Below are 27323 nucleotides of genomic sequence, written 5' to 3'. Positions count from 1 at the left end.
CCGTTTCTTCCGAGATAGGGAGCAGCAAACACTTAAGTCCACACAAAACCATCAGGGGAAGGAGGAGTACTCCCTTAAAATGTTTAGCCCAGTGGGAGATCATGATTCAGTTCCCCCTCTCTGCCTGATGAGAAGGGATTTGAATAGGATTTCCCACCTCTCAGGTAAGTGCCTTAAGCACTGCACTATAGAGCCGTTCACTCACTCTTTGATCGAATTAATATCTAATTCTACAAAGTGGAAGTGCTTCAATAAAGAGATTGAGGAGAAGTATTCTGAGGTAGATCTCTCTCAACAGGCAAAGGGGGGAATTAAACTGAAATTAAACTAAAATTAAACCCACTTCCAGGTGACTTTCCCAACCGCTGGTCTAAACATTATAAGGGAGGCCTCCTCACCCCATCCCACCCATCCCCACCTATTTTATGCGGAATGATCAGAGCAAGGCCTATTAGACTGAGCCCCACAGGCCAGATAAGCAGGGCAATACCTGTCTTCACCTGCTTTGATGTTTGCGCTGTGGCTTATGAGATAGATGCCTGAGTGCCTGCCTGAAGCAACAGGGCACATGCCCAGCCTCTTAGATGCCCAGGAAGCTTTTACAGCCAAAATTTAGGCACTGAGTGAGTTTAGGCACCTACGGAGTTAGGTAGCAGCTGAGCTAGGGTTTTATGGATTGCAGTGGCACCTAAATCTGGGGTTTAGGTGCCTAAGTCCCTTCGTTGATCTGGGTCCCCATTCCTGCTTTGCTCCTGGGGCAGTGCAACTACACACTGTCTCTTTCTCAGGCCAGATTGTACAGTTACAATCCAGCCCACAGTGGTTGTGCCACTTTATCACCTTAAGTGTTATACACAACACACAAAATAATTTTACCAATTCCTCATTAGATAAATAGAATGCTGAAGGCAATTTTTCCCCACTTGTTCTTAAGGTCCCAATCCTTCAAAGTACAGAAGGCATTGAGAACCTCATAGCATCAGGCCTCTAACTCTGTTTGGCAGCTATTAATCTAAGTCTCTTTAGACACAGATCATTATATTAAACCATTTACATTAAAAACAAAAGTTAGTGTGATAACAAGTCATCACATTTAGTATTAGAAACATACAAAATTGACACTAATTACAGAACACTTAGCTAGTTTGACTATCTTAACTTTGAATTTCAAGACTTTCAGAATTTGGTGTTTCTTGTAAATTTAATCTTAAAAATTTCTTTTTTTTTTTTAATTTAAAAAATTCTTGAAATTCAAAGTATTGATATATGGCTGAAACCTCATCACCACCACATAGGAGGGTTTTGTGTGGGAATAATATATTTAATTTATATTTGTTACATGTTAGTTTAAAGCAGTGTTTCCCAAACTTGGGATGCCACTTGTTAAGGGAAAGCCCCTGGCGGGCCCGGTCGGTTTGTTTACCCGCCGCGTCTGCAGGTTTGGCCGATCTTGGCTCCCATTGGCTGCGGTTCGCTGCCCCCTGGCCAATGGGGGCTGCGGGAGTGGTGGCCAGTACATCCCTCAGCCCGCGCCACTTCCCGCAGCCCCCATTGGCCAGGCACAGCAAACCAGGAAAGGAGGGAGATTCTATCAGAATCTTAGTTGAAGTCATCTACAAATTGTTTCCATGTATGTTGTCTTATAAGTCTAATGTTAGAGTCTCATTCAATCCATTTTCCATTTATGTCACAGTCTGTTCTTGAACAAAGGATGGTATTTTCTGATTCCAGTCTGGAAGCATGCTTTTATTTTATTTATTGAGACATAAATTTAAGCACTGCACTCTTTTACTCAAATGTTCCTTTTAGCTTTAAAGTATCACTTAGAACTCAAAATGAAATTGTAAGGAATTAAGTTACATGGATGTTTTAACATCAGGCAAATCACACTGTTTAGGTTTAAGTATGAAAGCGTAACAGCTGTTAGAAACGTAAAAATTACATGGAAGATTATCACCATACATTCTAGGAATTGAGTGATTTATGTAATTCTGGGAAAGAATTCTAAAAGAAATATAATCAATGACAAGATTGAAAGGAAGCATCACTGTACAGAAGAGACAGTGTATTTATCAGCATTCCAAACCCTATTACTGATTCTGTTTCCTTTAGAATTCTCTCTTTATTAGCCTGAATGTAGTTATGATATTATAGTTCCTAATCATTCATGCAAGAGTTTGACTATGAAAAGCATTTCTAAAACTCTTTGTAACCATGGATATAGTTTGTCAGATATATTTTCTTTATTCCTATTATGTCCTAGGTTTATTCGCTAGAATAAACTGATGTACAGTCCCATACCATACCTTCCATGAGAACTGTTTTATTGGATTGCCAGTTTTTATTTCCATAACTGGCTATAATTTATAGTAGTTTAGAATACAGCAAAGCAAATCACTTCTGTAACATTAGTAGTGAATACAATCACAGAAGTTCTGTTTCAGCAGTGTTCCCTGAATATGCTTACTGCAACTTCTAGCATGGCCGGCTTGCACAGGTCTTCTGACACATGAGGGCCTGGCCATCGCTTCCTGTTACTCTGTGTAAATACACCTTGTAGAGGTGCATGATAACTAGGCAGCATTGTGGTGCTGAAAGTTAACGAGCCTGCATTTAAACTTTGATTCCTGTTTACAGCAACATTTGTTAAAACATTCTCTCTCTTCTCATTTTTATCATTGAGGGAAAGGAGTTGTAGGGTCTCTCTCATATCCACAACCCATCCCATATCCAGAGTTGGCGTAAGGGGGGCCGGGGATAGTCTCCCATTGCAACCCCATGTTGTAGAGGTGGGAGATAGGTTCCACCCTCACAACTGGAGGATAGGAGTGTGCAGCTAGTAGCTGCTGTCAACTACTGGTTTACTGAAACTACAGGGGAGTTCTGTTCTAGCAACAGTCTTCTTTTCTGCACTGTTCCCAAAGGGCTATGGTTGAGAGAAGTCTAACTCTTAACATGTTCTTGTGGTGGATTATTACGGAGCCAAATTTATCTTTAACTATATCTTTAACCATTTAATCTGAACTGTCAAAGATCATCCATTGGTCCTCTTCTCCCACAACCATCTGTACACTTTCTTCTATACCCCTTTATATATCCGGGGAGAAGAGGGGGACCTGTCATAATCTGCAGAGCCACCACCTTGTCCTCCAACTACCTCCATCACAAAAAGCTTAAAAAAGCAATACCAGCTGCATATGGCTAGGCAGATTACAGACTAAACTCACTACCTACTATGCAAAATATGCTTATTTTACTATTATCTTGTCCTCCCATTCTCTTCCTGCCCATCCGTTTGTTTCTTCTGGCTCTTAAACCTAGATTGTGAGCTTTTTGGGACAGGGACCATCATCTTTTTGTTACAGTCATACAGAGCCTAGGACAATGGGGACCTTACCTTTGACTGAGTCTCCATATGCTACTGTAATACCAACAGTAAACTGAGTTCATTTGATTTCTAAATAAGTTATATTTTTAAGTTTTCATTTCAGTATGAATGTCTTTTCTTAATTATAAATTTCGTTTTGGTTTTTTATATGGGATTGGAGGTGCCCATAACTTACTAAATTCTACCATTAATTTTTGTAGTAGCTCTGTGTATTGATTGGATTTTTATAAATATAAATAATAAAACAGAGCATTTAAATTTGATGTACAGCTTTTTGACAAGGAGCTAAATTTTGCCTCCATGAATGGCCCCACAATGAACACAACCCAATATGTATGCTAAAAAAACAACATTAACATACACCCATTTTGGCCAGGAATGAATTCTGTCAGGAGATTGCCCAATTTGTGGAGAGTGAAGGGGGCCAGTGTCGAGTCAGTTGCATCTATTCAAAAATATTTGTAAATCATGCTCCAGAACAAACCAGCACTATTTCTGTCATAGAGGACCTGTGGGTTTTGGGGAAGCATGTTAGGGATGTAAAACTTCTGCTTTGCACTCCCTGTGCCAAGCACAGTATTCTGATTCATGCTAATGCACAGGGTCCTGCCAGAACTTGCCCAAGCTTATGACTTTGGATTTTGTCCAATTGACTATTTTGCCTAAGATATTTGCAAATGATATTGTTACATTAATATTTTGAGAGTGGTGTTACTGGTTTCTAGTATATCACCTAGATTTTCACATGAGAAAAAAGAAACCATCTTCTAAAGCAGAGATAAAGTGTATATATATTTGAAATATATACACAGAACATGAGATTATGCTTGATGAGAAGTAAGGAAATATTTGTGCACAAGAAAGGATACATTTTCTTAAAGTTGAGGCCAACTTTCACACATACATGTACCCACTTTTGCCAAAGCAAATTGACTAACTGTGCCCACAAAAGGCACTTGCATGAGCAAATATCTTTTTGCATGCACCAGTGGCTTAGTTGTATGCACGTGCATTTTTTGCATACAAACCTCTGCTTCCATATTTGGAAAATTTATCCTTAAATATAAAATCATATAATTATTTCTATTTCATTTTTTAACTTCAGTAAACACACACCCATATAAATGTACAGCATATGGTACCTTAAAGAAGGCAGCCCCACTTGTCTTTGCCTTTGGAATTCTTTTACAAAGTCCTGGCTTATTTTTGCATCCCTGCTGAGGTTATTCATTAGACGTGTGAACTGCTTGGGTTTGTTCCTGCATTCCACTAATAGATGGCGATAAGCAGTGCGGTTAAATGTTAAGTATCCAAGAGCACCAGCTGAGGCTATACGAACCTAGAAGAAACAGAAATGTCCCTGATACTGGTTTGAGGCTGATTCTAATTCTGATTTCAAAGATGTATTCTTCACATTAAATAAAGCAACTATATTATCAAAACGAGCAAGGATGCATGCTCACAGCTCTCAACCTGACAAAGAAGATAAATTTGGGTCTACCACTGGTAGCCTGACTTAAGCCAGCAGTTTATTCCATCACTGCTACAAGCCTGAACCAAGAACTTTGCATTGATTGTTATGTATTTGATTCCTTTAACCAATTTTAACTCTCACCTTTCTTTCTTTCTTTCTATGAATAAACCTTTAGATTTTAGGGATTGGCATCAGCATGCTTTTTGGGTAATATGTACATTATATATTGACCTGGTTGTGTGGCTGGTCCTTTGGGATCAGAAGAACCTTTTAGAGGAACAGCCGTGTTAGTCTGTATTCGCAAAAAGAAAAGGAGTACTTGTGGCACCTTAGAGACTAACCAATTTATTTGAGCATGAGCTTTAGTGAGCTGTAGCTCACTAAAGCTCATGCTCAAATAAATTGGTTAGTCTCTAAGGTGCCACAAGTACTCCTTTTCTTTTTAAGAACCTTTTAGTTGATGAGAATAGTTGTAAAGAACCACTCACCTTTAAATCGAGTGTTTTCAGTGGTAATACAAGGACTGGAATGCCAGAGGAAACTGCTTTTATGACTTCTTGTTAGCCAAAAGAAACAGAAGTTTACTTTTGTTGCTGGTTTGGTATATCATAAGGGGAATAGCAACCAGTCTTGGGGGTGTATCTGCCCTATTTCTCAGCAGTTCATCCTGAATTTGGCATCCTCAGTTGTGACCCACTGAGGCACGGTTACAATTATCTACAACTGATAGCCTGACTATTAAGAGAGAAGCCTTAGCTGTGCCAAGTGATCTTCGAAAGCGATTAGAACTCTTCTCCAGGCAAGATTCAACACTAAAGGGCTGCTCCTCCATCTGGGCTAGGTTTAGCTCGTGGTGTGAAGAACATAAAAAAAAATCCCAAGGATCCTGGTATCTCAGATATCCTGGAGTTTCTTCAGGAAGGGGTAAACTATGGAATTCAGCCCAGCTCCACACCAGGTGTCAGCAATAAGTAACCTCCTATTTTCTGGATCCTCTGGTTCCTTAACAGAGAACCCTCAAGAATCCAGGTTTCTTAGAGCAATCAGACTGGCTAAACTTGTGGTTAAACTATTTGTTCCCAAATGGGGACCTCCCCTAGGATTAAAAGTCCTAACCCCACACCCTTTTGAGCCATTGACATCAATATCTCTATTCTACCTATCCATCAAAATCTGTTTTTTGGTCACCATCACGTCTGCTAGATGAGGTTTTGAACTGGCAGCTCTATTCACATAGGAATTCCACTGCATGTTCTATGATGACAAGCTGGTGTGAAGAATACTGGAATTGTTCTTGCCTAAGGTGAATTCATTTTTCCATTCCTCACAGAAGATACTCTTCCCTTCATTCTGTCCAAAGCCACAGCATCTGAGAAAAAAGCTCTGGCACACTTTAGATGTTCAAAAAGCATTAAAGAGCTCCAAATCAACAAGAAGCTAGGGCTCCTTTTTTATATCCTTTCATCCAAAGAACCAAAGGCTTAGGGTATCCAAGCTATTAGTAACTATATGGATCAAGCTATGCATCATAGAAGTATGCAAGACACCAGGTGATCCAGCATTAAGGCACGTGCCACAAGAGCTATGATGACTGTATAGGCAAAAAGTACTTATGCTTTTACTCTAGAAAACTGCAGGGCTGCAAAGTGGTCATAAGTTAACACCTTTATTAGATCCTATAAAATGGACTTTCTGTCCTTCACAGAGGCCTCCTGTGGCAGGGATGCTACAAGCAGTGATCTAGTAATAGCATTGCCATTTTGGGCAATTAAGTTGGGGGAGGGGGATGTCTTCCTTATCTCAATCTTTTTTCTTAATTCTCCTGACTTCTGTTCACTGCTGTCTACCTCACATACATCTCAGAATAGTGGTAGATACTGCTAGCAGAAAGGAAATTATCAGGTAAGAAATTTACCATTCACGATCAGGATTTAAGTATTTAACAAACATACACTGAAACCTTTGCGGGAAATCCTGGCCACCTGAAGTCAGTGGAAGTTTTGCCATTGATTTCAATGGGGCCAGGAACTTTGTCTTACACAGTTATCTTATTTTTAATATGTTTTTGGTTGTTTAAGAGAGGTTTTATAAAATATTTCTACTAGTACATATAAAGCTAACATTCATTAGCTAATTGTGCAAACAGATGTAATTAATAAAGAGAAAAATAAATTTAAAACCACAACATGAACATTTTATTTTGGGGAGATGGGAGAAATTTTACCTCTTCTTTATCTGAGTACAAATGATAACAAAGACGTTGGATAGTTCCTAGTTCAGTAATTGCTTCTGGAATACCTGCTCTTGTATGAGCCAGGCTAGCCAATAATTTCCCTACAAATTAATTAGACACTAGAATTACACATTATATAACGTCAAACATATTATCAGTTTGTTCACTTCTAGTCTCCTGCATAATCTTAATGAAATGCTTTGTTTTTTCAAAATGTGTTTAAATATTATCAGTGAAGTTGTCATACCCACAATCTTTTGTCTTCTGTCATTATTTCAACTGTGATAGTCTCAATATGTTTTTTATAACTATTGCATCTAAAATGTTGGATTTCTGCCTCCAAGAAATTTGCTTTTGTAAGAGAAATAATTTTAAAACACTGTAGCAGTATTTTATTAAATACATCTCCTTTATCATCTTTGGGCAAAATCTTGAAATCCTTCCTTAGTTTTTACTCATTCATTACCTAAGCAAAACTCTCATTGATGTCTATACGAATTTTGCCTGAGCAAGAATTGCATAAAAATGGAAGGCCAGATTATAAATCTACAGAAACAGATGAAGGACTGCACTGTGTCTCAGAGTCACAATTCAGTCCCCGGGTCCCACCTTTTTAGAGGGGGAAAGTAATCTGCTAAAGCTTTTTTCTGAATGTGGATTACTTCTCCCGCTACACTAGTTTAAGTATGCTAGGCAGACCATAGGGTGGCATGGGAGTGGGAGTAGAAGCCCTGCAGAGGCTGCTCCTCCCTTCCCCAGCAGTAACTCAAGATGTGGGTAGCCACTGCAGCAGACCAAAAGATGCCTTATGTCCTCTTACTCCTTTGTGCAGGCATTTTGGAAGAGCCAGTCTCCTGACCTGAGTCTGCCATCTAATACTACACAGTAAGTTTCAATATCTCATTTTGGAGAAACAACAGTATTTTAAGGACATGCTTAACTTTATATTACTATGAGTTTTTGCTCATCTTCTATAATTCTTACCAGTTAGAACAAGAGTAGCAGTCTTTTCAGAATTTAGTAGTTCAACTAAAATAGTAACCCCTCTTGCAGACAAAGTAACTTGGTCCACATCCACTATGACTTTGGCTAAAACAACAATCTGAAATCAAAAGCAGACCGTTTTTAAAAGATATGGATTGTTTAAGTAGGTTTCTTCCATTTCCTTTTTTCTTCACGTATTAATAAGAAAATCACTTATTGTGTATAGTGTTGTACGTTTACATGACACTTTCAACCCTATCACTTGCAATTTGGACCTTTGCCTATTGGCAGAAAAAGGCACAACCTTAGTATAGACATGTCAGTGCAATACAAGCAATTTTATCCATATAACTCATACATCTTCAGGTGTTACAGTCTTTTCCACTACTCTATACATCTGTTGGTTTGTTAAAATTATCTTGATACAATAGTTATTCTTTTCTTATGCTAAAATAAAAACACGTAGGGAAAAAAACATGCATTCCTTAATCAGACAGAATTCCCATTGATTTTTGTCTGAGTAAAGATACAGGATCAAGTCTATAGCCAACATTTTCTTCTACCATGAAAAACAGTCCCAAGTTCTGATTATTTTTGAAATAGTTCATGACTGGAGGCTTGCAGAGAAGATGAGGATCTTCAAAATCTGTAATGTAATTTACACATTTTATAAGTGTTACTATATTCGGCCATTTAAGCTCTTTGAAAAGGACTTTATATTAATATTTTTGTGTAAAAATCAGTTCTAATAACCATAACATTACACATAATACATCTTAAACTGGTAATGGGCCTATGTGTTTTGTGTGTTATGTGTAAAAGCCCTGTTCCTATACCTGAAACGCAGCCATTGCTTTATCTGTCTCAATTTCTGATCGCAGAAAAGGTTCAAATGTAGACATCGTAATTGCGCCAGTCTCCAATATCAGGAACTGTTGGACAGGATTGTTGTATGCAAAAAGGGCTAAAGCATATCCAGCTCGTAAACAAATATCCTTAAACAAAAAAACAAATACAAAACCCAAAAGAAACATGCGAGCTCTGAAGTTTTCATACTATCTAAAAATTAAATAATAAAATACTGTATTCTTTGATATGTTAAAATAGTTACCAACCCCATCCTCATATTTTTGTCTTTGTTTTTATTGATTTTCATATAAATACTGCAGGCCAAACCCTCAGAGCTAAATAACGATAAGAATGACGCTCACCACACTGACACTTCTCTTTAACCAAAAAACCCCAATCAAGAACACACAAAAAATCCCTCCTGAAACAAACAGACAGAACAAAAAAGGAAATAAATACAATTGAAAAAAACAAACCCTATCCCGGCAGATTTTTATCCCAAAAAAGAAGAAGTGTCAGAGACTCCATACAGTCCACTAAGGACTTCACTATTGCTACTGAATTTACATGGAAGTATTTCAGACACTATAGTGAGGGGCAGCAGTATAAAACATAAGGTAGATGTTGTACAACACAAAGCTGTGTGATTCAGCTAGACTCTACAGCTGTAGATGTCTGTCTGTCCCCGAAGTGAGAAAGAACACATGCAGAGGCACCCATATAGCTGTCTAGCTTCCCTCACCGCAACTACCAGAAGCTGGAAGATGCTGTTGGTAAGGTACTGAGCATGTGCTAAGCCTCCCCAAATCCACTTCAGAACACGTTTCTGTGGCTGACAGCTGAGAAGACTGGATGGATGGAGCAATGGAGCCCAACAGTGATCTTGCAGCTCACTGCTTTGAAATGGAAGTGAGAGTCTTGGAGCAAAGTAAAGGACCCTCAGCCTGAAGAAATCCCTCTCTCTCTGGTGATAGGGGCAAGAGGAACATGCACATACCCTGAATCCTGCTAACTCCCAACCAGTATAATTAACCTTGCTTTTTGTCCTGTGTTAATGTTATGGACCTGTTCCTGGTCTCCCTCTGCCCCCTGTAGTAACAATAGTAAAAAGTTTACTGATACCTGAATTGACATCCACAACTCCAATGAAGGGGAAAAGGAGAGTCAAGATCCACAAAGGGCAGCTTTGGGGGAAGGGCTCAGAGCTCAATGGCATGAGCTCTCTTCCCACCTTCTATTCACGGAGTGGGTGCAGATCCCCTCCAACATCCTTTCACACCAGGCACAATTGTCCTCAGGAATTATTAGCACTTCCAGAGGATGCGTGCATGATGTAAAGGACTTCCAAGTCACTTACACATATTCTGGGTTTAAGGTTTGACCCTGTTTCCAGTAGTCAGTAGCTTCTTCCTAAATTGAGGATCTTGTGGTCCTGAATTTAGTGTGTGCCTTGATTCTGAACAATATATTAGTCTTGAAATTGTGATAGCATTTATACCATTAACCCTGCTGCAACTGTACTTAAGCTTTATACAGGGTAAAACAGATTTATTTAGGGTTTGGACCTCACTGGGAGCTGGGCATCTGAGTGTTGGAGACAGGAACATTTCTTAAGCTGTTTTCAGTTTATCCTGCAGCTTTTGAGGGATGTGGTTCAGACCTGGGGCTGTGTTTGTAGCAGGCTAGCGTGTCTGGCTCAAACAAGGCAAGGTTCTGAAGTCCCAAGCTGCCAGGGAAAATGGGTTCAGAGGTAGTCTCAGCACACCAGTTGGCAGTCCCAAAGGGGTTTCTGTGATCCAACCTGTCACAGTCTGCTCTCTAGGATTCTCTCAGGGACACACATTGTGCTGGACCAGGCTATGTCTGCAGCTTCCTTCTTCATATGCCTTTGTTTTGGGTGGGGACTGCTATAAATGAGCTTAACTGTTTCTTACAGCTGTCAAATTAAGAACAGCTGTTACACCCACCAGCTTCAATAAGGTTTAACCCAACCCATAAGAGTATTAAAAAAATAGTTATATTAAAAGGACATTTGATATTTGTGTCTGACATGTGAAGTTGGATCTACTGTATAGTAAATTTGGTATGCCATATTTGGCTTATGGTGACACTATGACATTAATATAGAATATTTTTTCCTAAATTAATACTGCTACTTTATCAAGTACAGTACCTTATCAGGTGCATTAAGAAGTTCAAGAACATCACTATAAACGAAACCTTCCTCCTCTTGTAACACAGTCTGTAAATTACTGTTCCTTAAAACAATGCAAGCCAAGGAATATGCAACTTCAACCTAAATATATATTTTTAAGAAAAATACAGATATTATATACTTACACTTTGCAGAACAAATTCATGGCATATTTTATTTAATAAGCAGAAAATCAGTTTATACTAGAAAACTAAGTATGTAGGAAAACTCACTTCAACAAAATATAATTGAGGCCAAGACTTAGTAGGTCTCCAAAAAAAAAAAAAAAGGATTCAATATTTATATGGATAATGGAAACATCCACAGTTACATTAGACAAAATTTACAAAATATATTATTTATAATATATAAATATATAATATATAAATATATTATTAAACCTTCATGGCATAAGCCAGCACTGAATTAAAGGTGTTAAGAAAAAACTTCCTGTATGGTCAGGTTACTTTTTAATTGCCCTCTTCAGAGGTTCTTGCATCTTCCTTTAAAGCATATTGGTCAGTGCTAGAGATTGGATACTGGACTAGATAGACCTCTGGTCTGAACCATGTTAGGATATAGATATTCAGGCCTGTCTGTAAAGGCCTATACTCTAAGAATTTAGGTGTATTCTTATCACTTGGCTAGTGATAGAGGTATAAAAGAAAGAATCAAAATCACTGTCTGCTGGTGTAAGGGCCTTCTCTTACTGTGACAGTCTGAGGCCCTGTTCTTAGGCTAAGGCCTTTGGCTAAGCAGCAGAGGCAGCCATAAGCTGGGAAGCGAATGGTCACATCCTCACATTCCAAACTAGTCACACTGAAATAAGGTGCTATTCGGCTGTTAGGAATACAATCCTGTCCTGATAGTTCCTATCACCTCCAGAGAAAGGGAAGTGCCTAGAAAATGTAAAAGGAAACTTAGTTTGATAGCATCCTGTCTGGCAAGAACTCACTTATCAATAGCTGGGATGTGAAATCCTCACTTCTGTATTGTCTTGTCATTATAGTTCCCACTTTGCTGTTGTTTGTCTGTATAATCTCTGTCTGGTTTTGTGATTGTTCCTGTCTGCTATATAATTAATTTTGCTGGGTATAAACTAATTAAGGTGGTGGGATATAATTGGTTACATAATCATGTTACAATATGTTAGGATTGGTTAGTTAAATTTCAGGAAAATGATTGGTTAAGGTATAGCTAAGCAGAACTCAAGTTTTACTATATAATCTGTAGTCAATGAGGAAGTGACTGGGTGTGGGTGGGCATGTGGGTGTGTGTGATGGGAACAGGGAATGGGGGTAAGAAAATTGGAATCATGTTTTGCTAAAGTGGGAGATGGGAACAGGGAATGGGGATAAGAAAATTGGAATCATGTTTTGCTAAAGGGGGAAATGGGAACAGGGAATGGGAGTAAGGAAGTTGGAATCATGTTTGGCTAAGGGTAGGAATGGGAACAGGGACACAGGTGTAAGGTTCTGTGGTGTCAGAGCTGGGAAGGAGGATACTAAGGAAGGAAACTGGAATCATGCTTGCTGGAAGTTCACCCCAATAAACATCGAATTGTTTGCACCTTTGGACTTCGGGTATTGTTGCTCTCTGTTCATGCGAGAAGGACCAGGGAAGTAAGTGGGTGAAGGAATAAGCCCCCTAACAAACCAGTATGTGAATTCCTGTGTTCCTGATCTCAGATCATAATCAGCTTGTGCCTTGAAGTAAGAACTGATTGCTCTTGTAATTTATATACCATAAGCAAATGGTATTTTGTCCATTACACTACAAGGTCTTTGGTTAATTGGTTTATTTATGTAGTTTAAATTATACCTATACTTCAGGATTAGAGAGACAAAATGACCCACTTGTAATTCTTGTTCTTTGAAGATAGCAGAAACACTCACATGCAGGGCCATGCTTCTGTATGACCAGATTCATATGTTTTTCAGCCAATCCTCACCGCAGATTTAATGTCTTAAAAGATAGCTTTAAAGCATTCTGAGCCTGGTCATTCAAAGCTTTGTCATATTCTAAGGAATGAAGACTCCAGAATTGTGGATATCTTATAATTCTACTTACTGCACCCTTAGAGAAGCAAAGTATTCATGTGCTCTCATAGGACCAGCATATAGCAGGTAGGTTTGGTCCCATATGCTTCACTGTGCACTGAAGATGTGCCAGCATATCAAACTGTCATATGTTACTCCCTGCATAAAAAACACACTCAAAAGGGACGTTATGAATTAGCACAGGGAAGTCCAATATTTATGAGCAGTTAGTTCATCTAGAAAAAACAACTTACTCAAGAGAAATCCACAAGGGAAAAACAGAATCCTTACAGCACATCTTTGAAGTTTTAAATTACTTTTGTGATTGCCTTCATACACTTAAAAATAAGAGACAGTAGTTTTTTAGGCATGGTTTGCAATTATTCCTCAGTAGCTGGCATTTGAAGTGTCTTGTTAAGGAGGGATATTATTTATTTAGTTTTGTTTTCTCATGCTCTAAGCTGCAAAATGAGATGGCAAGAAGTGTTCTCAGAAAGTTCAATTCTGAATATTTTTCAACCACAGAACATGCGCACACATACACCCCTGCCCCCTCACAACACCATTATTCCACACCTTTATCTGAAGAGAATTATGATTTTTAAGCAGGTGAACCAGTATTGGTAAGGCCTGTTCCTCCACTATGTTTTCCTGGCTGACTGGATTATTTGTATGAGCCACGCCTGTAAGAGTCCACATGTCAGATGTATCCCGTGTAAGACATTTGTGCAAGAGAAAAACAGAAAGCATAAAGAAAAATTGTCCACTTTATACCTAATTGTTGCAGATTATGTAATAACAAGAGTACTATATTCTTTTCACTTGAAATAACTAAGTATTAGAGCTGATCCAGGTGTTTTACATTTATGTACAAGGACCGTGTGTACATAAAGGTATGCCTGGCTTCTGTTGCTGACAGCTCCCTAGAAAAAGATATATGGAGGAAAGGAAGGTGAGCATGGAGTAAATTCAAAGAAGCCCAGCAGATGGTGAATTTTCATTAATATGTTTCCAAACATTAAGTCTTGGAGACTGTAATAAGCACTAATTATCCCAAAGATTGGCTTCCTGAGGATATTTCTAGTTATAGAGAAACTGGAGAACCACTTTGCCAAAAAAGTCCATCCTACACTAAATAATAGTCCTGACTAAATCTAAGTAATGATTTCCAAATACATGCACAGACATTTAAAATTCCAGAGACTTGACTAAAAGTTGCCTTAGGTGTCACTTTTGCTCTTAGCGATTGAACATAAACATCTTCTAGAATGGGTACCTCTGCTTCCTTGTAATCGGGTACAATGCACTTGACTATTTCAGATTCACCATTTAGTATGGTTTATCCAGCTGATCTAGCCTCATATGTCAAGAAGAGACAGAACAGAGAGCTTATTTTAGGAGGACAAATACATTTTGCCAAACCTGAAGACTCATTTCAAATCTGTTCTAAAAACATGTTATTCTTGGGATGAATGTAGATTGGGGGAAAGGAAATTATCTGATCTGGTTTACATTAAATTTCAAGAAAATCATAGTAATGAATTTGGGATTTAAATACTGGACTACCTTATTTTTTATGAGACACCAAAAAGAGTTTAGACAAGAAGGTTTCGAGAGCTTGTTAACTTTCCTGCTGTACATGATGACAACAAAAATGTCCTCTTCAGCAGGGTTTGAAGTTGGGGAGGAATGCTGGTACTCTCCAAACAAGTAGTAGATGCAACATTCACACTTCCAGCATCTACCCCGTTAGTCACATCCACTTTCTCATGACTCTCTCATAGAAATAGTATTAAAATGTGAATCACGTGATTTTCTACGGTTGGCAGGTCAATCACCCAGCATGACAATTAAATTTGTAGACATATAATACATTGCTGTAAAAAACATTTTGCTTTAAAGGAAAACTGCCACACACAAAAACAAAACCCAAGTGCGGTTTTGTGCCTTTTTTTCTTCTTTATGATATACAAAAAAAGTCCTGAAAGGGAGGCAATTCCTGTGGAAAAAAAGTATTTTTCCCTTTTTGCTTTTTACTTAGAAATTCAGGTTTTGTGTACCTCAGAAACTTCTATGGATGTTTGAGAACTAGTAGGTTTTTACATCAGAGCAATTGTACAAGTAAAACTTGAGTAACTGAAATAGGAAGTGATTTTTATTTAAACTTTTTAAGGCACTGGTTTTTGGCTTGGGGCTTCTTTTTTTTTTTTTTTGTTAACACCAATTTAAATATGGAAGAAAATATGCCATTACTAAGGATTCAACACCTTCATTTACGGGCTGTGAAAGCATTCAATGCACATATTTAGGTCATCAAAGTCTTCCAACAAAAACAGGCATGACAAGACTTGACATTTCTGATATTTTGAGGATGAAAACAAGAAAAAAAAACTTTCAGGCCTTTTTTATACACCATAAGGAAATAAGTTGGCATACAATTAATATTTTTTATTTTTAAAATACCCCCAAGTCAGATTGCAGTCCCAAAAGAGTTTACATTCTTAATTTTTAGATGTGGCACAACAAATAAGGGTAAGAAAAAACCAGCCAGCCAGGATATGACAAGAATTACAAAAACCGGAACTCATGGATAGCCAGAGAACAAGACCAGCAGCTAAAATATTTCACGTTGTAAAGTTCATGTACATACTCATCAAGGAGTAACCAGCTCCATGTACTAGAACCTTTCTATATGAAATTCACGAGACAATGCAGCACACACATTTTCTTCCTTTCACTGGGCTGACTGTTATCAGTGCCTTCTTTAGTGCATGATCAGCCTGTATTTTAAAACCCATGGCAACAAGTCTCGGAGCCCAGGTCTATACATTCTGGCTCACAGGGCTCATGCTACACTATTACAAACAAAAGTGTAGACATTCGGGCTCAGGCTGGAGCTGGGGGGCAGGTTTCAGTGCCACAATGTCTACTCTGCTGTTTTTAGCATTTTAGCACGAGCCCAAGTCTTTAGAAGTGGACTCAGAGACTCGCTGCCATGGATTTTAAAAACTGCAATGTAGATGTACTCCAAGTCTTGTCATGGCACTGCTTGCCAGACTCAGCAATGGCCTACTTGTTAAGCCATTCCATCACCCAGTCATAGACCAAGGTACTCTGAATCTCACAGAATTCAGCTGAACTAACTCCCCTGATGATCCCCAGGACCCAGACAGCTGGCAGCAGCATGCTCATAAGAAGCTTCTTCTGAAACATACTGATAGAGAAGCCAATTATGGGATAATAACAATGCTAGAAAAGTAGCTGATGCTGACAAAATAACCACAGATTAAAACAATGGTTTGTGCAGGGAAATTTCTATAGTAAAGTGCCTACTGGAAACCTTTATCCCAGACAGTAGATCAGAAAGTACAACTAAGTAGTGGCACTGGGGGATTGGAGTGAGAAAATTATTTTCACTGTTGGGCTGCTACACCAAAACTATTTGTCTACATTGGCACTGCAGTGGTGGAAATTGGTAAGGTGAAGGACCACATAGTGTTTAGCTGTGGCATTTTAATTACCATCACTGAAAGCAATTTGGTGTGTGACATTTCATAGGCATGCTAGGGGCTCCAAACAGTGGTTACCATGACAAAATTATGTAATTTACACAAAAGTTTAATGTCTGAATAAAGTAAGAATTTTGTTCTTGGCAAATTATTTTTCTTTATATTGAAAAGTTATATTTCAATTATACACTAATATTAATACTAAATAAAATATTTTCTTCTTTCATTGATATTGTTTCAAACTGGTTTGCATTTTTCCCATTCAAAACCACTTAAGATTTGTTTGTTTTTTTTTTAAAAAAACACCTTAAAACATAAGAAATTCTACAAACCAATACAAATGGTCCCCAGGGCTCTGATGACACTCAGGAGTGTGCCCTCTGCTATCTTTGCGCTTCTCAACAATCGAACCAAAGGGCCAATTCCATTCCCTTCACATATTTGATTTTGATGAAGTTTGCTATCTTTGCTAAGAGCTATGACTGCTTCACCTCCTTCCAAAACAAAGCAAAAATGTACGTTTAAAAATCTCCAATAAACTGTCCAATATTTTCCAAATTTATGCAAAACAAACAAACAAAATCTTACCAACATACTGCATTTTATCAGATGGTGACAAAAGCATATCAATAATAAAGTTGTACCCAATCTGTTCTGCCATTAACTTTTGCTGCTTCAGTGTTTGTCCTGCCAGTGCCCACAAAGTTATAGCACCTTGTTCCTTAACGGTCAAGTGAAATGCCTGAAAGTTTGAAAAAAGCAAAGTTTTTCCTTCACTAGCAGAATTTTAAGCCTTACACATTTAAAAAATGATTTATTCCATGATATTAAGGGGTTTCCAATTATTCCAAGTAATTCAGCCTATTTTACGCTTTTTTCTAATGAACAGATTGATTTAAGATTTGAGAAAAATAAAAATGCAAAATGAATTCTTGCCTTCAAGAGCTTTAAAAGATATTTTGTTGCTGATTTTGCCAGAAACTGTTTCTGTATACAAGAGTTGTTATCCGATAGTGCTTCTATAGCCATAGCACCTTTCACCTGCACACTGATTTTCCTTCCACGGAGAAGTTCAACCAGAGGACCAATTGCATCTGCATTTGCAATAGCATCCTGCATCTTCTCATTCCCCCGAGCAAGTTCTGCAAGAGCTGCTGAAGATACAGCCTGTAGTACATCTTTAAATACATAAAGTATTAGTCAAACAGTGATAAGAATCAACAAAATTCTCTCTTTTTTTCCTTAGAAGGTTTTATTTCAGACTAGTAGTAATTGTATTTCAGAGAGATGTTAGGGCTAATACACTTGTAGTGTACTGATACGGATAGCTAAAATGCTGACTAAACATTTAGTCATTTCTGACTTCTGGATATTCTTCAAATTTAAATCATAAAGCTATAGATGGTCAGATGCCCCAAAAATGTGATTCACACCACTAATGTGACCTTGCGAACTTTAATGTAGGCTAAACTAGGTGGTTGCACAAGGCAGTACTACTTGATTTCATGGAAACCTTGCAAGAAGAAAATATTTTTACAGGTCAAGAACATGGGAGAACACTTCTTATAAGCTTTTTGCAGATAAATTATTAACTTTAATGTTGCCTTAATATTGTATTATCACCCATGTCTAAACTGTACATATAGGAATTGTTCTCATATGCCTTGGGTTGTTATAAATGAAAACCAAAGTATGAAAAAGAAAAAAATAGTGAGCAAAATTCTACACCAATGCAACTCCACTCAAAACTACGTACAGATGTGGTCCCCTCATCTCAAAAAAGATATACGGGCATTAGAAAAGGTTCAGAAAAGGGCAACTAAAATGATTAGGGGTTTGGAATGGGTCCCATATGAGGAAAAATTAAAGAGGCTAGGGCTTTTCAGCTTGGAAAAGAGAAGACTAAGGGGGATATGATAGAGGTATATAAAATCATGAGTGGTGTGGAGAAAGTGAATCAGGAAAAGTTATTTACTTGTTCCCATAATATAAGAACTAGGGGCCACCAAATGAAATTAATGGGTAGCAGGTTTAAAACAAATAAAAGGAAGTTCTTCTTCACTCAGCGCACAGTCAACCTGTGGAATTCCTTGCCTGAGGAGGTTGTGAAGGCTAGGACTATAATAGGGTTTAAAAGAGAACTGGATAAATTCATGGAGGTTAAGTCCATTAATGGCTATTAGCCAGGATGGGTAAGGAATGGTGTCCCTAGCCTCTGTTTGTCAGAGGGTGGAGACGGATGGCAGGAGAGAGATCACAAGATCATTACCTGTTAGGTTCACTCCTTCTGGGGCACCTGGCATCGGTAGACAGGATACTGGGCTGGATGGACCTTTGGTCTGACCCAGTATGGCCATTCTTATGTTCTTATGTTCTTAAATCAATTAAGTTGCACAGGGTAGAATTGAGCACAGAATTTTCCCTGCCAGTCTACCTTCCTATGTCTTTTTATTTCAGAGTCTGCAAATTATTCTGTATTAAAGCCTGATTTGTAAACAAATTTACCAGTCTGAAGGCAATTTTAAAGTAACTTGCATAGAAATATTGTGAAAAAGTAGTCTAAGTAGCAAAACATTAACATGGGCAACAAGGGCCTGATTCAAAGCCCACTGAAGTCAATTGGATTTTTTCAACTGACTCCAGTGGCTTTGGATCAGGCCCTACACAATAAAGCAAAAACAGTTACTCCTGGGGGAATTCTGCACCACTGCGCACTTGCATAATTAATGAGTTGTGCATATTTTTATTTTTTGGAGCAGAAAAAAGCTTCTGCCAGAAAGTTGCTGCAGTTCCGCCTTTTGCCCACCAGAGGGCACTATGACACTAGAACAAAGCAGCCTCAGGAGAAAATAACTTTGGCTGGAAAGTTACTGCAGTTCTGCCTTTTGCCCACCTGAGGGCGCTGTGCCGATAGACCAGAGCAGCAGCTCTGGGCCAGCTAGGAAAGAGAAAGAGCCTGCCTTCTTCACAGTGCCTGGCCTTTCGGGCCAGGTCAGGAGACAAGGGCTATGGGGAGACAGACAGTATGGGGCTGCTGTGGGGTCAGATAGGGGCTGATAAGGGCTAGTGAGGGAGGACAGAGTGGGGCAGGGGCTGAATGGGAGTGGAGGCACAGGGGCATATGGTGACGGAGAAGGGAGTGGCAGAGCCACATGGGGATGGGAGGAGTGGGTGTCTGAGTGGAGATGGAAAGACACATGTGGACAGGGGGTGCAAGGACACATGGGGACGAGGACAGATGTGCCTAACTGAATGGGAGAGGCTAGGGTTAAGCCAGGGTCTGCATGGGGGAATCCCTAACAATCCCTCCCCACCCATCCCCAAAAAATCTGTTCCATACTTATCCCACCCATACCCAACAACCCTCCAAGTTCACATCCAGGCTCCTTCCCAGGAATTACTTCCCTCTCCCTCAGCTCCCCTGTTACCCCTGACTCCCACAAGGCTTTGCACTGCTTCTGAGAGGTGCGGGAAATACGGTTCTGCATTGTAGTTTAAATGAATTATTACTCAGAGTTCTGTATTAATATGCCTACTAAGTAATCTATTTGTCAAAAAACATTTCCTGAATCTTTTTTGTTGTCTGTATTGTTACAGACATACTTGCTGACAGGTATTTTGAAATAAATGACCAATAATAACTGAAACTGGTGTGATTAGATTATGTTATTTTGACAAATAAAACATGCAGAATTTTGCAGAATTTGAAAATATTGTGTGCAGAATTTTTTGTTGCAGAATTCGCCCAGGAGTATATAATAATACTCAAACCATTACTAATATGGAGAGTTTCCTTTTTTTCAAATGTCTACAGTAAGAATATTAAATGAACATGTAAAACTAAAAGTTTACCTGATTGTGAAGTTAGAAACTCAACAAGTGCTGGAATACCCTGATGTTCCTCCACTGTGCTTTGATTGAGTTTGTTCTGAATGCATAACACCCGGATACAATTTATTACATTAACTAACAAATCCTGTAATTTAATTTTCAAAAGATTTACCAAAGGAGGGATTCCACCCTAAAGAAGGAAAATAGCATATGGTCGTAATATGGAACAATCCCAAAGAAAGAGCCATTGCAATTACATTCCATGTGCTTCACAGTATATATATATAAATGAATGGAACAAAAGATGTCAAATAGGTTTAATCAACTATGAAAATTACCTCATATTGGAAAAGCAAAGGATTTTTTATAAAATTCAGTCCTTTAAGAAAAGTAAAAAACGTGAACATAACTAACAGTTCCTGAATTAGGCTCACCAGCTCAGTTATGACATTTTGATTATTGTCGAACTGGGCAATATCATATAGGATAACAGCACAGCGAGACTGCAGTTCAGGTTCACCAGAACCCAACAATTCAATTAATACTGAAATGCCTCCTGCTTCTACTAAAGCTTTGGAAATGGTGAAGTGCGGTGAAATGTTACTCAGCACCCCTGATGTTATACATGCCAGCTTGATCTGCTGGCCTTTCAACAGATTGATTAGAGCGGGGATAGCACCTGCAATAAATAAGAAAACAAAACCATTATTATAGTCAGTTTGACAACCATCCAATATCATATTTGCTTATTGTTAATTTTAAATTGAGTTTATGAGAATTACATGAAATATTTTCGTAATTTCAAAAATAAAAACAAATGACAGGGACACTTAACATGCCAAGGCCTAAAATTTAATCCACCTACAAATACTATAATCTAATGGAAACTCCATTCCAACTATCCAGACATACAATAAAAATACTACTTTTGCCAAATGAACAAGGACTAAGCCAATACAGAGGCATTTTTATTCTAGAGGCCCCAGCCAGACCCATATTTATGTCAGTTCTTACTACTTCTCCTCACTCTTGAAATCCTGTTTTAAAGCCTTCCTTCAGGTTGTTGAAACTATCCTTCATGTCAAGTATCTTTTTTACACTTGTGACCCATGTTAGGGTTTCATTTAATAAATATTTTAAACCTTCTGTTTTGAACTGAGCTGAAATTATCACAGTTTTGCTGAATGTAGCACCTTTGGAGACTCTGTTTATGCACTAGTATTGTTGATAATGAGTGATGACTTGACAGCACAATTAATTTTACAAAAACTTATGGCTTTAAGATGTTAAAATAAAATCAAGTACACTTCCTATGCTATTTATATCACCTGCATCCAAAATGCATTTCCAGTAGAAATCTTTTGCTAAACAGAGAACTTCCAAGGATCTAACTGCCATTTCTGGCCTTGTAGTGTCTTCACACTGTAACATCTCTGTTGGGAATGTAAAACATTTTAAAAACATTTTCATTTCACAAAAACACAGCTGTCATTGAATGTGAACTTTAAAGATTATTTGACCTTAAAAAGAACACACTTTTTCAGTTGCCCTTTTTAATAGCTTTTATCGTAAGGATACGCCAATTCAGGGATAAAAATCCTGGCTCCATCAAATTTAACTGACTTCATTGGAGCCTGTATTTTACCCCACATATGTTTCCATGTGGGTCAGGAAAAACAATCCTTGTTGGAGCTCATAGTTTTAAAAAAACGTCTCCAGTTTACAGTGCTGTTCCACAGACTGGCACCTAAGTACTACGATAGGAATGAGTATGTGTGTGCACATATACCAGCTTGTTACAATGAGATACACAATAAAGGAAAAATTCTCTTATTGGATAGGAGTGCTCTCATACCAAGGCCCTCCTAAGCAAAACTTCCATTATTGTCAATGGGAATTCTCTGCAACCCTCAAATGTTGTTACTCTGATTGCACTTGAAACAATATAAACAATCTGAATTTATCTTTAAATAAAACTTTCAGTTATGGCTTAAATTTCAAATAGCCAACCTGTACTTAACATTTAAGATGATTTCCAAGTCCTAATAACTGCCTTCTTCCCAGCAATTTTATATATATATCCATATTTACTTTTTAGTTTGGTGATCAATGGTCTATATTCTCAAAAATAACCACAGGATCAGGGAATCCAAACATTCCATTAATGTGTGTGCTACGTACTGGTTTTCTGTGTGTCTTTGCATATAGCAAGTAGTCCACTTTAGCAGTTTACTTTAAAAATTATACCATGGCAGCAGCCAGATTAAGTTTATGCGCTCTCTACATAAATAATCAAAGAAACAGTTTGTTGCTGACCTTTAGGTGGTATTTATTTCAGTCTCCAAATCTAACAATATTTACCAAGAACATCTCTCATTTCAAAAATATTTTAAAAAAATATTTTAGAGGGTATGGGCAACTGTTTAAATTCTCTCTAGCACAAATTAAATGAAGAAAGGTTTGTGGAGAGGTAGGATAACGTGATAAGTGCTTCATTTTAACATTATGTTTCTATTACATTGCTTGCATTGCTTCTTCTGTAAGAAAATATATCCTCCCATCTTAATCCTCTTCCTAGTGTCCTCACCTAGTAAAATCATGAACTGCCCTTTGCAGAGTTTAATTTGAATGTCCCATATAATCTTCCTTTAATATTACTTCAGCTGTAGAGTATTTATTCTCTTTGCATATTACGATGTAAAGTTGACCTGCTTAGTTCTAAGCAAAGCTATTTAATTATATGTATAAGTACAAAGGGAAATTATTTAAATGAAATCACAATTTGAATAAATGCCCCAACTGGGAACAGTTTTGAATAGCATGTAAGGCCTTGTTTGTCTTTTGTGCAACCCTTATTCACAGATGCCAGAAGCAGCAATTGAAACCATTACTATATAAGGAGATAACTTGATGGATACTCAACTCTTTCTTCATTATATTCCAGATTGGAGTTAATTGCCCTCATCTAGAGCAAAGCGGACCTAAATCAAGTAACTCTGGTCTCCCCTACATATAAGGATACTCAGGTAGTGTACAACCGTCAAAGCAGCTTTTATATCACTGCCTGCCAGTGCTGGGGCTGTGGTTAGGGACTGGAGGTCTGGCCTGTGATTCCCTGTATCTAGGAATCCCTGTTTGCCATAATGGCCCCATTGGTATCTGACACAGATTCAGGCAGTATTCAGCAGCTCCAGGATCAGGGGAGTATAAAGAGGGTCTTTGCTCTCCATATTCCTCAACTGTGCTCAGCGTACCTCAACTGCAGCTGAGGATCTGGCCCCATGAGATCATTACTAGGTGAAGGGCAATTCCCTTTACATTATAATTGAAGAAAACCATTTCTTTTATGGATCAGAATTTACAGTTTTAAAAGATAAGAGAGTCAGGTGCTGACATAGGCCCCAGTCCTGCAATTAATTTGCATGGGTAGAACACTGTGGTAATGTGGAGCCCTCCTGAAAACAGTGAGACTCCATGTGGACATAAGAATTCACTGTGTGCATCTCATTGGAAGATCAGGACTATAAAGTATGCTTAAAACCCAATGATAGCCAAAGAACTTTTTTATGCAAAAACAGGAAAGAGAAGGGGATTCATTTTCAAACATGGATGTAAAAGGTATACCTGCAAAATTCCTTCTCTGCATCCCAAGTGGAAAACTGCACACATAAGTAGTTACTTATTTATATGTACAGTTAGTGCAGATGTATTTATATGGATACACCAATGGTTTTTTAAAGGAAGCTGTAAAGTTGCAATTTGAAATAATAAATTTCTGGGTATGTTTCAGTAATGCAGAAGCTGGAGATATGTCTTTCTGAATTACATGCAAAGGTCCTGATACTACAAACACTTATATATGTGAATAATTTTAAACACTTGAGTAGTCCCATTGAGCTCAATATGATTACTCAAATGGATAAAATTAAGCATATGCTTAAGTGTTTCATAGAATATCAGGGTTAGAAGGGACCTCAGGAGATCATCTAGTCCAACCCCCTGCTCAAAGCAGGACCAATCCCCAATTTTTGCCCCAGATTCCTAAATGGCCCCCCTCAAGGATTGAACTCACAACCCTGGGTTTAGCAGGTCAATGCTCAAACCACAGAACTATCCCTCCCCCAAAATTTAAAATTATGTGTTTGTTTTTATGGCACTAGGAACAAGCAGTTGTCATAGAATATCAGGGCTGGAAGGGACCTCAGGAGGTCATCTAGTCCAACCCCCTGCTCAAAGCAAGACCAATCCCCAATTTTTGCCCCAGATCCCCTAAATGGCCCCCTCAAGGATTGAACTCACAACCCTGGGTTTAGCCGGCCAATGCTCAAACCACTGAGCTATCCCTCCCCCGCCCCCCGAAAAAAGGATAAGGGCCGAAAACAGTAGGAGAAACAGGTGTCTGAAAAAATAAGCTACAGTGATCGCAATGGTAACTGAAATAGTATCAAAAGAAAGCTATTTTTTGATGCATGAAGAGTGCATGCTAAAAATAGAAACTATATTATTTTCATCATATAACATCATATAACAATTAAGGACCAGATTGCCTTCAGTAACGCATCTGCAACTCCATTCAAATTAATGAACTTTGCAGGGAAAGATAGAGATACAATGTAGCCCCAAAACATTCAAAATTCTATTTTTCATTTTTTGTAGCTTGGCTTGGGAAGTACATTAACTATAGATATTTTCACCATTTTAGGGAAAAATACCACTGGTTAAAATGAATCATACAAATTTTTTTTTTATTTGAGAGAGAATATATGTGCTTACCTACAAGAGTATTCCAAACTGGAAGATCTGGATTATCTAGCTGTATTAGATGCTTGAGAATTTCTGTGTGAAAGTACAGGACTGCTAAATGAATGATATTGTTTCCTTCACTGTCAGTTTTCTTCCAGCTGGCACCAAGAGAAAACAAATATTGAAGCGTGTCTAATGCTCCAGAGGTGGCTGCAAGCAATAGTGGAGTAGAATGATATCTATGGAACACAGAAACATATTGTGGTATAAATTAATATGTAATAAAATATGAAGTATGTGAACAAGTTTATTTCACATAGTTATTTCAGCTGATTATAAACTATTATTTTTCAACAATGGAATCCATGAGGATGTGAATGCACAAGCTCTCTGTCCAGACAAATCTGTCTTCGATTTGCAGTTTCTGCTTGTTTGATTTTTAATTGTTCATTTGATTTCTGACTTAGCTGAGGCTCCCTTGAGGTCATACCAAATTCTGCTAAGTCAGTGGTAGTTTTTTCACTGATTGCCACTGAGATTGCATTAGGTCCTTCTTTTCATATTTCTCAATGATAGATATCTGTGCAGTATCATGACAGAATGATGTTGAGAGTGCATCTTCAAGATTTCAACAGGTCTCCTCTTCTTTTTCCCCACAAAACAATGATTTTATGCTATAGCCTAAATACGTCTCAGGACTCTGAGGGCCCAATTGTGACCTCATACAGAAATGTAACTTCTGTTGACCTGAGTGGAAGCTGCACAATCCTATTGGATGGCAAAATTAGGTCCTGCATTTCTATGGCTTATAACATTCCTTCACACACCCAGAGCATAAGAGCATCATGAGCAAAAGAAATTCACAATCATGAGTATAACAACACTGAAGTTGTACAGCCTCAAGACAATGGGGCCCCAATGCATATAACTCCCATTAAAGCCAAAGGAGTTGCTCCCATACAATTAAGGACATCTATATGAGCATATAAATACTGTTATTTTACTCCTCATTCTGGAAGGGCTAATTGGTTTTCCAATACGGGGCTATATTTGTATGGCAAGACAGAAATTTTAGGAGGGGGGCCATATTTGTGGTCTTTCAAGCACACTGTATTATATAAATGATAAAGCACCAATCGTCACGGTGATAAAAACTCTAGTGACTTACTCAGCTGTTGTTTCAGCCTCTAGCAGATCTGGGTCTTTCCTATAGAGAACCGTGATACAGGAAATGTTGTCATAGAATGCAGCAAAATGTATAGCCATCCATCCTCGATCATCAGGTAATTTATAATCTGCCTTACAGGCCAGAAGACAAGTAAGTGCTTCAATGGATCCACACTGAGCTGCCAGGTGTAAAGCAGTAGGACCTAAAGCTAATGGATATATATTAAAAAAAAAAGCTGATATAATGGACATAATTTTCAAAGTGATGCACCTAAACTGTGCCTGCAAAATAGGATGTAAAATCTCCACGTAACTATTTGCCAGTTTTATCAACACTGTTTTCATGCCATTCTAATCATGGAATAAGTTATTCATCTCTACAGTGTCTTGATTTAATATCATATTGAAGCTTTTGAGATAAAAGGAAAACATCTGAATGCATCAACAGATTTAAAACTAAAGATGTCTGAAGTTATAACTTCAGTGGTAATAATATAGTCTTTTATACTTTTGAAAACAAACAAACAAACATCCTGCCTTCCATCCCACGCAAATCATGGAAAAATTTTGATGCTCCTATGCTTCCAAAGCCTTGGACAGACTTAAGCAGTGTGGAAACACATTTTCTTAAAGTATGAACTCCTTAGTTTTAATAAAAATATTCCATTTCTCTGCTCCTTAGCTGTAATCTTTCAAGCTTCCACATGCTGCATAGGTAAAGATAATAAAGGTCATATTTGGATTTCCTTACCACTCACCAATTCTTTCCCCAGAGGTCTCCTTTTCTTGCAAATTTGATTTTCCTGAAAATCAACGTATTAAACATAATCAGATACATTGGCACTACTCTGAAAGCCTGGCAGACACACGACTGTTACAGGTAGTATCACAGACCCATAGTCTCCAGTCTGT

General features: G+C 38.1%; 2 protein-coding genes across 7 annotated transcripts in view; one reads left to right on the top strand and one right to left on the bottom strand.

Moving 5' to 3' along the window:
- Positions 1-23527, top strand: part of OSGEPL1 (O-sialoglycoprotein endopeptidase like 1) — a 48184-nt gene extending 24657 nt beyond the window's left edge. The window contains exons 9-10 of one of the 2 annotated variants that reach the window (XM_048870270.2): positions 7928-7980; positions 23446-23498. In XM_048870270.2, coding sequence (XP_048726227.2) covers positions 7928-7980; positions 23446-23470 — 78 coding nt within the window. In that variant the 3' untranslated portion in view covers positions 23471-23498. Of the gene's footprint in view, positions 1-7927; positions 7981-23445 lie in introns of both variants that reach the window. The other variant, XM_075118023.1, reaches the window with a different exon arrangement.
- Positions 1-27323, bottom strand: part of ANKAR (ankyrin and armadillo repeat containing) — a 48430-nt gene that overhangs the window by 9561 nt on the left and 11546 nt on the right. For 2 of the 5 annotated variants that reach the window (XM_075118015.1, XM_048870259.1), the window contains 15 exons: positions 27170-27214; positions 26413-26620; positions 25275-25483; positions 21830-21934; positions 20936-21180; positions 20523-20691; positions 17607-17848; positions 17259-17412; positions 17003-17164; positions 13738-13844; positions 11102-11224; positions 8916-9074; positions 8080-8197; positions 7087-7196; positions 4531-4727 (listed from right to left, as the gene is read on the bottom strand). In XM_075118015.1, coding sequence (XP_074974116.1) covers positions 4531-4727; positions 7087-7196; positions 8080-8197; positions 8916-9074; positions 11102-11224; positions 13738-13844; positions 17003-17164; positions 17259-17412; positions 17607-17848; positions 20523-20691; positions 20936-21180; positions 21830-21934; positions 25275-25483; positions 26413-26620; positions 27170-27214 — 2353 coding nt within the window. Of the gene's footprint in view, positions 1-4530; positions 4728-7086; positions 7197-8071; positions 8726-8915; positions 9075-11101; positions 11225-13737; positions 13845-17002; positions 17165-17258; positions 17413-17606; positions 17849-20522; positions 20692-20935; positions 21181-21829; positions 21935-25274; positions 25484-26412; positions 26621-27169; positions 27215-27323 lie in introns of those variants that run through there. The other 3 variants (XM_075118016.1, XM_075118017.1, XM_075118018.1) reach the window with 3 other exon arrangements.

This window comes from Caretta caretta, chromosome 11 (genome assembly GCF_965140235.1).
Source record: "Caretta caretta isolate rCarCar2 chromosome 11, rCarCar1.hap1, whole genome shotgun sequence".
NCBI classification, from domain to species: Eukaryota; Metazoa; Chordata; order Testudines; family Cheloniidae; genus Caretta; species Caretta caretta.
The sequence above is the reverse complement of the archived record's forward strand: the minus strand, read 5'-3'. Positions and strand labels throughout refer to the sequence as shown.